We start from the raw sequence: 12,079 nt of genomic DNA, 5'->3' as shown, positions 1-12,079 counted from the left end.
ATAATCAGTGTCTAATCCAAGTGTGCATTTGTTAATAGTCTGTGAGGGAAAAAGAATCATCCCAGCAGATGGGTCATGCCTGCACCTCTGAAATATGGAGGCTACCGTTCTAGAATTTCTTCTGAAATAGACAGCACCTTGACTTTTATCTGAAATTGTCAGTTCCTTGGCAGTTATACCTGGTTCTCTGGCTCCAGTACTTTCTAAGTCACTAACCTGGAAAATACATAGGAAGTGACTCAAAGGTGTTTTGAACCACATATTTTGCAATGTTAGACTTCTATTTGTCTATGTGTGTTGGATGGGCTTTTGTAACTTCATTTTCTTTCTTGTCCATTGAGGGGCACATGAATTCAAGTACAGATGGATCATACTTCCATGGCAAATAGAAACATTGTAAGCAAGCCCTCATAAAACCCCTTCTTTACCCAGCATGCCTTTTTTTTTTGCTAGTATCCTTGGAGATTGGATACCTTTTTGTTTCAGCCTTGCTGAAAAAAGTCACACTATTTTTTTTCAAGCCTTCTTTAATTAGGACAATTTTCACTGCATCTCCAATCAAGTTTCCTTGCTACACTGCTGGTTAAGCTGGTCTCTATATCACATCTACCCAGAGTGGTGTTTCCTCAGCTTAATTTTGAGGCCTTTCTCAGATCCTGCTGAAATGTTCCTGCAGGGATAACCTGGAATGTGACCTTTAGGCATTGAGTTCCACATTGTTGCTGACACAGTACACTCAGGCCTGGAAAGCACCACAGAGTTTTTTTTTTTTTTTTTCAGTGTCCAGAGCCATGGCACAGCCGAAGCTATCACCCTGCCACTGAACACTCACTTTGTATATAAGGCCGATCAAGCTAAAGCTGTTTACATCGCTGAATGCCTTTCATATCTCCCGATACAGCCAGTTTTACCACGGCAAGAGTTAAAGGTGAGGGACTGAGTACTGACATCATCCACTGGGTGGATCGACGCACGTGTGCTTTGTGCTCTCTTTCCCACCATTCAGCCTAGAGGAAACGTCACTCTGCTGTTGCTTAGAAAGAAATGGCACATGTAACCAAGAACCTGTGAACCCAGTTGTTAAAAGGTTGTCATCATTGAATGCTTCCCCGGCTCCATTAGTTGAGGCCGAGTCCTCTCAGCAGTCTGTCTCCTAAAAGTGTTTTTCACTGCAATCTCCTGTTTCAGCCTACTGTTCCAAGCATTGGGTCTTTTAGAGCTTCTTCAGGTGAAAACACCTTTCCACTACTTGCAAAAAGAAGGAAGCCTCAGTACACCAGAGAGATCACTTACATCCATCCCTAGTCATAGACTTGGCCCTATTGGGTGAAACATGTTACTGTAATATCAAAGCGTTTGGATGCTCCGTACACTTAACATGAATGTCAATGATCCCTCCGGTGTGTGATGGCTTTCTTTTTTCTATGGGAACACTCGGTTTGCCTTCAGCACCCAGGGTTTGGGTGGCAGATGACAGAAACAGCTTGGAGCAGAGTATTTTGCATTTACCCTTTCCACTACACTCTCTATTTGAGACATTCCTCTTTATGGAATCGTAACAACCTGAAGAGTCCTGAGCCCCACATAAGATTTTATCCGAACTTCTCCCCTTTAAATGTGACTTTGGTGGTCTGTTCCCACTTCAGACACTCCAGTGACTCACCTTAACAAAAAAACTAGACTAGTTGAGGGCATGCTCAACTTTTGGAATTATGCTGACAGGCAGCCAGATTCCCTACTTAAATTCATATTGAAATGATGGTTATGCCTCCTGTCTTGTTGTAATGACTTTAACCTTTTAAAACTGTCAGAATGGGTGGATTCCTTCAAACAGGAACCCGCCACCTCCAGGGCCGGCCTCTGTTTCATGAAAGGGATTGAGCAAATGTCTGGAGTTTTGTGCGTCTAAACTTTTGCCTTGCATGCAAATGCGCAGAGCACTCCGGCTGCATGTTAGGATGCTGATAATGCATCCAAGCAGCATCTGAGTGAATCAGCATTTGAGGGACGTTGTGTCCTTGGCCCTGCTCCTTATACTGTGATTGGCAATGCCCCCGAAAGCCAGAGTGTACGTCTGCCTGAATGCAAGAGTTCTGCAGAAGGGTTGGAAGGATCCCACCCTTCTTTACCTACATCAGCAGTAGGTACTTGTAGGCTTTCAGAGCCTGACTTCCACTCAGGCCAAAGGGCTTGATGCAAAAGATCTACTCACTCCTCTAAATGAAGTTGCACATCCACGTCAACAAATTGCAGACAGTTTCCAGTTGCTTCTTGTGGACCTTCCAGTGACTGTTGCCCATCCCTCACTTGGGCTGCTTTTGGATGTCCTGATTGTATCTAAATTCCTGTGTCAGTCAGTGGACAAGAAAGCAATTAAGATTTTTGTACACAGCCATGCAATGTGATTGCTGGCAGGTATTTTGTGCCTTGTGCAAACATTTCTTTATGCTGTGTATTCTCTGAAATGTACATTTTCCTGTGTCTTTCCTACAGATTCTTTGCCTTATCAGTGTCAGCCACAATGGTGTGAGTGAGTGCGAACTGATGGAGCTGTGCTCAGGATTAACATGGCCAGTATTAAGTTTTCTGATGTACCACCTACATAAAATGGTTGTGTTAAGATACAGCTGTGGTCTGCTCCAGTTTCAGCACTTACAGGTAATGAAATTACATAGTTCTTGTTTGCTAGAATTAAAATACAGTGCAGTGACCCCATACAAAAGCAACATTTTATCCTAGCTTTTATCATTTTATAACTAGGATCATAAGGCATAGCTAAATGTCATTTTGCCTATTAACCCCAGTATTGCATATAAAAAGCAACTTGGTTGTGGTTTGCATATTCTATGGAGCCAAACTCATGCTGGAATTACGCCAAAGTAGTACAGGAACCTTTTTCAAAATTGAGCCATGCTGAGTTGCATTGGTGTGAATGGGCACCATAGAAAACAATATGATTTTCATTGTCTTGAGAATCTGTGCAATGCAGGGCCATCCTTTATTAGTGATTGGACCCTGGGCAAACATTTTCTTGGAACCCTACATGAAATTTTGCTCTCCCCCTCCACTGAGACATACAATGAATAGCAGCTAAATTCAAAATCAGTTTACTGCAGCAGAACAGGCAGCAATTGCAATTGATTGCCAGAGGTTACAACATATCATTACCACTTACTGACTGGTTGCTAGAGGTTATATGACACATTACAGCTCACTGATTAGTTGCTAGAGGTTACAGCACATGATTTCTGCTTGCTGATTGGTTGCTAGAGGTTACTGCACATCATTACTGCTCATTGATTGGTTACTAGAGGTTTTTGCACATCCTTACCGCTCACTGATTGGTTGCTAGAGGCTACTGCACATCATTACTGGTCACTGGTTGGTTGCTAGGGGTTACTGCACATGATTAACGCTCACTGATTGGTTGCTAGGGGTTACTGCACATTAACGCTCACTGATTGGCTCTTAGAGGTTACTGCACATCATTACGGCTCACCCATTGGTTGCTAAAGGCTACTGCACATCCTTACCACTCACTGATTGGTTGCTAGAGGTTACAGCATTTAATTATGTCTCACTGATTGGTTGCTGAAGGTTACAGCACATCATCTCCTCACTGTCTGTACACCGTGGACTGAGAAGGTTAGGGAACCCACCAATGTAAGGTGGAATTTACACTTAAGAATTTATATTTGCTTGTGAGCTACTATGGTAAGTAATTAAAGTGCATAAATTAATTAATTAATCAAATAGAATTGCTATAGTTAAAGCAATCGTGGTTCACTGACACTTAACACTAACTCATATAATTGTGTGTATAAATGAATTTAAATAATAATTATGTGCCGCGCTCCACTCGATAAATAAATAGTGTTTATAAAGTGCAATATGTGCTCAATCCTATGTGATCCATAAAAAACACAAAATATATGAAGCTAATAACTAGCTAAACAATATAATCAATAAAAATCAGCCTGTGACTGTGATAAATTTCTAAAAATATATAAAAAATTGAAATATAATCCAAAAAAAGTCCAATTATTAACATAAAATCCAATACTGTGTTCACTCCGTGATAATTTGCTGAAAAACTGGATATGATTTTCTTATGCGCTCACCTTAATTTTAGCCTAACTGAAAATTAGGCTAAAACCGCTTTTTGTCCTTAAGTGGACAGATGAGGTGTTTTCCAATGGTAGTTTTACATCCAGGAATGATGAGTTGCAAGTTGTAGTAATTCAAATTTCCCACTTGGGGTCTCTTAGGCTTGCTGATCCCGTGTTTGATCAGGATGTATGGATTTCTCCCTCTGTCCTCCAGGGGTCTTATATTTCCTTTCCCTCCACTCTTTTAATTTTCCAAATTAATGGTGCAAATAAAAGAAAAAAAACATAGTGCCTTATCCTTTTTACCACTTTATTATTGCATCCAATTCCATTCCACTCACATTTCAATTATAATAAAACCGCTTTTAAAAGTTGATTAATCCGCTGTGTGTGCTCTGCACACTGCCTGTACTCGCTGTTTATTCCTGAGTGCGTCATGACATCAGAGCCCCTCCCCAACGCGTTACGCCACTGGGTCACCTGGCTTCATCAGGGGAATACTCTTTAAATGGAATTTACACTTACCACCACCAGAGGCATTGGTGGCTGGAACGGGGGGGGGGCATAATATAGATATGATTTCCTCAGTTACGCCACCATTTACATATGAATGCCACACTCCCGCCGCTATTTACATATGATTGCTGCCACTATTTACATATGAATGCCGTTGTTATTTACATGTGAATGTTAAAACCATCTGCACATGTGAGTCATCTGTACATGGCAATAGGGCAGAGCTGGGCAGCAAAAGTGACAGCACTTCACACTGATATATCAGGCACAGCCTGGGACAAAGACTTAAAGGGGCAAGGGAATGTAAACCAGTACAGTTGGCAAGTATGGGAAAGCCTTTTAGCACAGAAAATAACCCTCCTTTAACACCCAGAGTGTAACTTGCAGCCCTGAGCTGAGGCAGGACAGTCTCCATAAATGCTGACATGGGGCTGACATTTCTGCTCTTACAGGGAAAGAATATGGGTAACTGAAGAGTTAAATTAAATAATACATAAATATCCATGGGAATTATGGCTGTGTGCAAATCACACAGAGGCTAGCTAAATGTAATAAAATGGTCAGTACTGTGCAACCAAAATCCAAATATTTTCGATGGATAAGATAAAGGTATGTTTGAAATTAAGCATATATCTAAAGGAAATGCATGAGTGATGCAGAGCTGCAAGTGAATCTTGCTTTATATTTTGTCTCTAGGCAGGAGAGGCAGTGAGAATGGAGTATATGCAAGGAGGGCAGAATATTGTCTCAGAGTACAGAGAGAAACTTGTGCAATACTTCAGCATACAACTAAGGTATTGTATATCTACCCACTTTACTTTATGTTTGTATTTTTTGTGTATATAAAATATTGTTACATTATTTTCATTTTAAATCCCTGTATTGTGTATTTCTACTTTTGAATCTGCTATACTGAGGGGTGTATGTATGTTTATGAATTTAGTAAGAACTTAGAGATGTTCCCAAAGAAACTAAAGCCGGACATAGACGATGATAATTTATTTCTTGCAGGAAAGAAAATCAATCAATTCCTCCATTAACACAGTCAATGTTGATGGGGAAATCCCTCCCACAGAGCTATTGTGTTCTCCCAGCAGAGGGGTACTGGGGAGGAGGGATGGGTGTGTGCACATACACCCCTCAGTATAGCAGATTCAAAAGTAGAAATACACAATATAGGGATTTCTTATTTCATTCACTGTATGACTGAAAGTTTGAACTGAGCCTCCTGATAAGGAGAGCTGAATTACAGTGTAACAGGCTTTCACAACGCCAGGATTACCATAAACTGTACAGCATGTGGAAAGAAGCCTAGATCTACACCTGCTGTCTGGATAAAACACTATGATATTTTGTATATTTCATATTTACATAATTCAAAAATATTTAAATTTTGTTTTTATAGTAGTGACCATAAGAAATGAAAAAGAAAATATTGGATGGCAGAGACGTGTTAGGTAACCATCAAGCTGCTGGAATATTGTAATTATAGTACACTCTACTTGGAGTGTTCTGTGCATTACACTGTGGGAAAATGCAGCCTGCCATATTTTCGCATGCATTATGGTGCATTTCAGACCATTCATTATGAAGGGGCTGTTTAATGCAATGCAATGCAACACGCGTCAGTGCAGGACAACTAATGTGTTGCAGTGCACAGCGTTGTGTTGTGAACGGGGCCCTTCATTCTGGGTTTAACCATTTCAATACCGTGCAATTTTACACCTTCCTGCCCAGGCCATTTTTCAGGTTTCAGCGCTCTCACACTTTGAATGACAATTGCGCGGTCATACAACACTGTACCCAAACTAAAATTTTATCATTTTCTTCACACAACTAGAGCTTTCTTTTGGTGGTATTTAATCACCGCTGGGGTTTTTATTTTTTGCTAAATTAACAAAAAAAGACCAAAAATTTTGAAAAAATAACACATTTTTCTTTGTTTCTGTTATAAAAGTTTACAAATAAATAATTGTTCTTCATAAATTTAGGCCGAGATGTATTCTGCTACATGTCTTTGGTGAAAATAACCCAAATTAGGATGTATTATTTAGTTTGTAGGAAAGTTATAGAGTTCACAAACTATGGTATAGATCTGAATATTGATCAATCCTGAAGTACTGACGGCCAATCTAATTTCTTGAGGTCCAAGAATGCCAGAACAGTACAGATATCCCCAAATGACCCCTTTTTGCAGAGTAGACAGTCCGACGTACTTCATAAGAGGCATGGCGAGTTTTTTGAAGTTGTATTTTTTTGTCATAATTTTTCGGAAAATGAAAAAATTACAAAATTATTTTCACTATTTTTTTTTTTACATACTGTCACCAGTGCAGTACAGCGTCATCATATAACTGGCATGGCGGTGAACAGGGACACTGACTGGTGACAGTATGAAAAAAATATATATATATATTTTGTTTTAATTTTTTTTTTTTTATTATTTTTAATTTTTTATTAAATTATTTTTTTTTATTTTTTTAAAGATTTTTTTTCATATTTTACTATGACCAAAGTAGTACAATGTTACCATAGTAACATTGTACTACTTTGGGGAAGTGATCAGTATTTTTTTTTTTTTACACAATTTTCTTATAGCAAAGAATTACTTTGCTATAAGCAAGCATTTACCTGAATGAAATCGATTCATTCAGCTTTTTTTTTTTTTTGTGCTTAGCTGTGATTTGGTCACAGCTAATCACATGACATGTGCATGTGATTAGCTGTGACCATTCACAGCTAGGCACTAGTATACAATGGATGGCATGAATGAAGCCATCCATTGTATACATCTGTCATGTGACCTGCTGTGATTGGTCACAGCAGGTCACATGGTACCAGCAACGGGAGCCGGTACTCGGATCTGTCATCGGCCGTTTCCGAGGTGCACGGCCGGTGACAGATCGCGCTGCTGCGCCGCTCTGCATTAGCGCAACCTGCGCATGTGCGGGAGCACGCCAAATGGCGTACACCCGGAATGCAGGAACACTTTTGAAGCCGCCAAACGGCCATTGGCCGGGCGGCTAATGGTTAAAGTCCACCTAGACATCTATCCTAATAGAGTTTTAATGTTATTCCTCTGTTTTATCCTGGATTTCCTTAAGACAATCCAAAGACATATTGGTAGGTTGATTAGCTTCTTCCCAGATTGGCTCTGGTGTGTATTGGTTTTAACAGCTATTGTCATCTGCTGTGTAATGTGGTGGGAGGGATTCGCTTAAACTGGAGCAGACAAAATCTGGAGCAGTTATATAGACTATTTATCAATAAACTTCTAGCATATTCAGTTAGGCTTTAAAAATGAAAGCTGGAAACTGGTTGCCATGCACAGCTACATCTGCTTCTGTCCTCTCCAGTTTCAGTAAATGCCCCTCTTTATGTCTTAGGCCTCGTTCACATCATACGTATAGAAAAACTGATGGAAACTGACGCAGTTTTCACTTGCAGAGACATCATTTTCCATTAGTTTTCATGCACGCTTCAATGTACGTTGCAGATTCCTGCACAAAAAAAAATCTGCAGATGGTACAGTTGTGTTCAAAATAATAGCAGTGTGTTTAAAAAAGTGAGTAAAGCTCAAAATCCTTATGATACTGCACGGTCTATTCCAATTAAAAACATGAAAAGAAAGTTTCAAATGTGTTATTACTTTACAGAAAATTAGGAAAAAGGAATATTGGGCTGTTCAAAAAAAATAGCAGTGGTTGCATTTTTCTTTACAAACTCTCACACATACTGTTTAAACTGAAAAAATGTTTGAAGATTTAGCTTTCCTGTGAATCACTAAACTAATATTTAGTTGTAAAACCACTGTCTGAGAACTGCTTACATCTGTGTTGCATGGAGTCTAACAACGTCTGTCACCTGTGAACAGGTATTCTAGCCCAGGACAATTGCACTACATTCCACAATTCCTGTGCATTTCTTGGTTTTACCTCAGAAACAGCATTTTTGTTAAGTCACCCCAGAAGTTTTCTATTGGATTAAAGTGGTTGTAAAGTCTGAAGGTTTTTTTACCTCCATGCATTCTATGCATATAGGTAAAAAAACCTTCTGTGTGCATCAGCTCCCCCCAGCCCCCTCAATACATACCTGAGCCTCATTGCAATCCAGCGATGTGAATGACAGCCTCGCCTGTCCAGGGTCTCTGCCTCCTCATTGGCTGAGACAGCAAGTGGGAGCCATTGGCTTCCACTGCTGTCAATCACAGTCAGCCAGTGAGGAGAGGGACGAGGTAGGGCCAAGCCGTGGCTCTGTGTGTGAATGGACACACACAGCACCTGGTGCCCCATAGCAAGCTCCTTGCTGTGGGGGCACCCAGTAGACAGGAGGAGTCAGGAGAGCCTGCGGGGGACCCAAGCAGAGGAGGATCCAGACTGCACTGTGCAAAACTGCACACAGTAGGTAAGTATAGACATGTTTGTTATTTTACACAAAAATAAAATGGAACCTTTAGAATCGCTTTAAGGTCCAGGGATTGGGCTGGCCACTCCATAATGTTGTGTTGTCGTCGGTTGTTGTCTTGTTGAAACACCCAGTTCAGTTAGCCGACTCCCTGACCCCTCACTTGACTAACTTTTTTAACCATTTACGCTAACACTCAGATCTCTACTTATTGTCTACAGCAGCCCAAATAGTCATGATCCCGAAACCTGGAAAAGACCCTCAAGACCCCAATAACTTCAGACCCATTTCACTATTAAATGTGGACTTCAAAATATTGGCAAAAATCCTCGCCACTAGAAATAATTCTTTCTTACACCACCTCATCCACAAAGATCAAGGAAGCTTTGTTCTCCGACAGGCTTCAGACTACACCCGTAGGGTTATTCATCTAATTCACCTGCTCCGACTACACAATTTTCCTGGCATGATCCTGAGCCTAGACATACAGAAAGCATTTGATTTTCTCTCTTGGGAATACATATACTATGCTCTGGAAAAATAGGGCTTCCCACCCGTCTTCATCATGTCCTGGGTGAAGGCCCTATACCATGGACCCTCTGCAACAGTTCGTTATCTCTCCAGACAATCCCCCCCCCTTTCCCTATTCAAAGAGAAACACGTCGGGGATCTCCCCAATACTCTTAATTTTAGCCCTGGAACCCTTACTCCATCTCATAAGATCCAACCTGGATATCAAAGGGGTTCCACTTGCCCACCAAACTTTTAAAGTTAGCACTTTTGCTGATGACCTACTTCTAACCCTGACTTAACCACACACCTCCTTACACACACTTTTTTCCATTTTAACCAGATTCTCCAGTATATCAGGTTTGGTAGTAAATGAAGACAAATCTTCAGCTCTTAATGTTTCCCTCCCCAAAGCGGACATTACCTTACTAAAACAAAATTACAATTTTACTTGGCCCCCATGCATCTAGAATACCCGGGGATTAACCTTGCAAACTCCTACTCCTACTATACTCTATACGCAGCCAATTGCATCTCAACTTTCCGCTCCCTCTAAACATCTTTTGCGCTTTATCTGGGCCAACAAAAGATTTCAGGGTAACTAAACACACCATGCTTACACACCGGAAACAGGGTTGCCTGGGGTTCCTAACTTCTCTAAGTGTTATATGGCGGCTCAAATTGCACCTTTAACTTCATTGTACGCAGCACAACAAGCCCCCATCTGGGTAACTTTTAGAAGCACTCTCCTGCCACCCGACCTCCCTCTCTTCGCTTTTATGTCTCCCTCCGAAAACCAGACCCACATCTCTTAGCCCCCTTATGGCCCACTCAATGTGGATATGGAACTCCACAAAATACTCTAGTGGTCTAATCTCTCCCACTTACCACTACTCCCCTTCGTGGGTAACCCCCTATTCCCACCTGGCCTTGAATCTCCTTCCTCCTTTCTTTGGTGGATGTCCCACAACTTCCATTGTATTCACTCTTTTCTTATGGGCCTCTCAGTTTACAGCTGTGCGGAAATAAGGGACAAACGCAAGACCCCAGTTTTCCGCTATCTACAGCTCAAACATTGGGTAACTTTGATCCTCACTAATAAAGACCCGACCACACAACTATCCCTGTTTGAACATATTTGCCACCAGACGCCTCTCTCTCCTAAACTTATCATAATCCTGTATTCGCAGTTAACTAGTCTGCAGAACCCCAGCAACCACGCTTACGTCTCCAGATGGGAAAGGGACCTCAAAGGCACTAAAGATCATGCATGTTGGTCACAGATGTGGTCAACCTGACCTCATGCTTCATAAATGTCCTAACTATGGAATCAGTCTTCAAAACAGTGACAAGATGGTATCTTGTCCCATCCCGCCCAGCTTTTCACCACCCATCAGCCCTCAACACTTGTTTTCGTGGCTGTAATGCACTGGGCGATGTCTTACACATATGTTGGATATGCCCTATGATCTCCTGGTTTTGGTCTAAACTCCTCAAATTACTTCAATCATTACTCACTTACCCCTTCCCTAGAGACCTATGGTACACTATCTTACACTTAAAACCTCCAGGTCTGCCTAAACAGAAATTTAAACTAGCCACCCACGTACTATTGGCTGCTAAACAAACCATAGGAAAGCCTGGAAACAGCAATTCGTATCCTTCACAGAAGTTCATTGCCTCCTTAACTTCTGTTTAATAAATGAAAAACTGGCTAGTATACTCTCCCCCATGAGAGATTCCGTAAAACTTGGACTCTGTGAATCCCATACACCCACCCGGAAATCTCAGCAAATAGCTTTACTTCACTATAACCCAACCATACCTCACTAGCTAACTTAAGCGTTATGAATGTCCGCTTCTTACTTGTCTCCCTTCTTCTCTTCCTCTCCTGTCTTTTGATTTCTGTTTCTCGCCTTTTGCTTGGGATGCCTCCTGAACTACGTGATATTTTTACATCTCCTATTTTTCTAGCAATTTAGCATATCTTCATCGCTATAGTTTTCCTTATAGATATCGGCTGTTGAGCCAATCAGCCTATCGAACAACTTTTTTATACACTAATTACCTGTCTGACACAAAATGTTTGTTTTACCTCTGTTTTTGGACAAGCTATTCAAATCGTTACCTACTTTAGCTATATTTCATACACATAAAACCGCTGTTGACTACTGTTTCTGGTTGTAATTCTGTTTTTGTCTTTGAAAGTGATCCAGTTTGTACTTTGTACTTGAAATATTGAAAAACCAATAAACATCTATTGAAAAGAAACACCCATTTCAAAGGAATTTCCTCTTTGGCATAATGCAACATGACCTCTTCAAATATTTTGATGTATTCAAACTGATCTATGATCCCTGGTATGTGATAAATAGGTCCCACAACATAGTATGAGAAACATCCCCATATCATGATGCTTGTGCGACCATGCTTCACTGTCTTCACAGTGTACTGTGGCTTGAATTCAGAGTTTGGGGGTTGGCTAACAAACTGTCTCCGACCACTAGACCCAAAAAGAACAATCTTGCTTTCATCAGTCC

The 12,079-nt window shown here is 40.8% G+C and overlaps 1 protein-coding gene across 1 annotated transcript in view; it reads left to right on the top strand.

Annotated features, from left to right (window-relative positions):
- NPHP3 (nephrocystin 3) overlaps positions 1–12,079 on the top strand; it is a 125,446-nt gene that overhangs the window by 77,911 nt on the left and 35,456 nt on the right. The window contains exons 18-19 of the mRNA XM_089672535.1: positions 2,494–2,658; positions 5,322–5,419. Coding sequence (XP_089528661.1) covers positions 2,494–2,658; positions 5,322–5,419 — 263 coding nt within the window. The remainder of the gene's footprint in view (positions 1–2,493; positions 2,659–5,321; positions 5,420–12,079) is intronic.

Source organism: Staurois parvus, unplaced genomic scaffold (assembly GCF_062004578.1).
Source record: "Staurois parvus isolate SC_StPar_1 unplaced genomic scaffold, SC_StPar_1.0 ptg000130l, whole genome shotgun sequence".
NCBI lineage: Eukaryota > Metazoa > Chordata > Amphibia > Anura > Ranidae > Staurois > Staurois parvus.
This window is presented reverse-complemented; position numbering and strand designations above follow the sequence as displayed.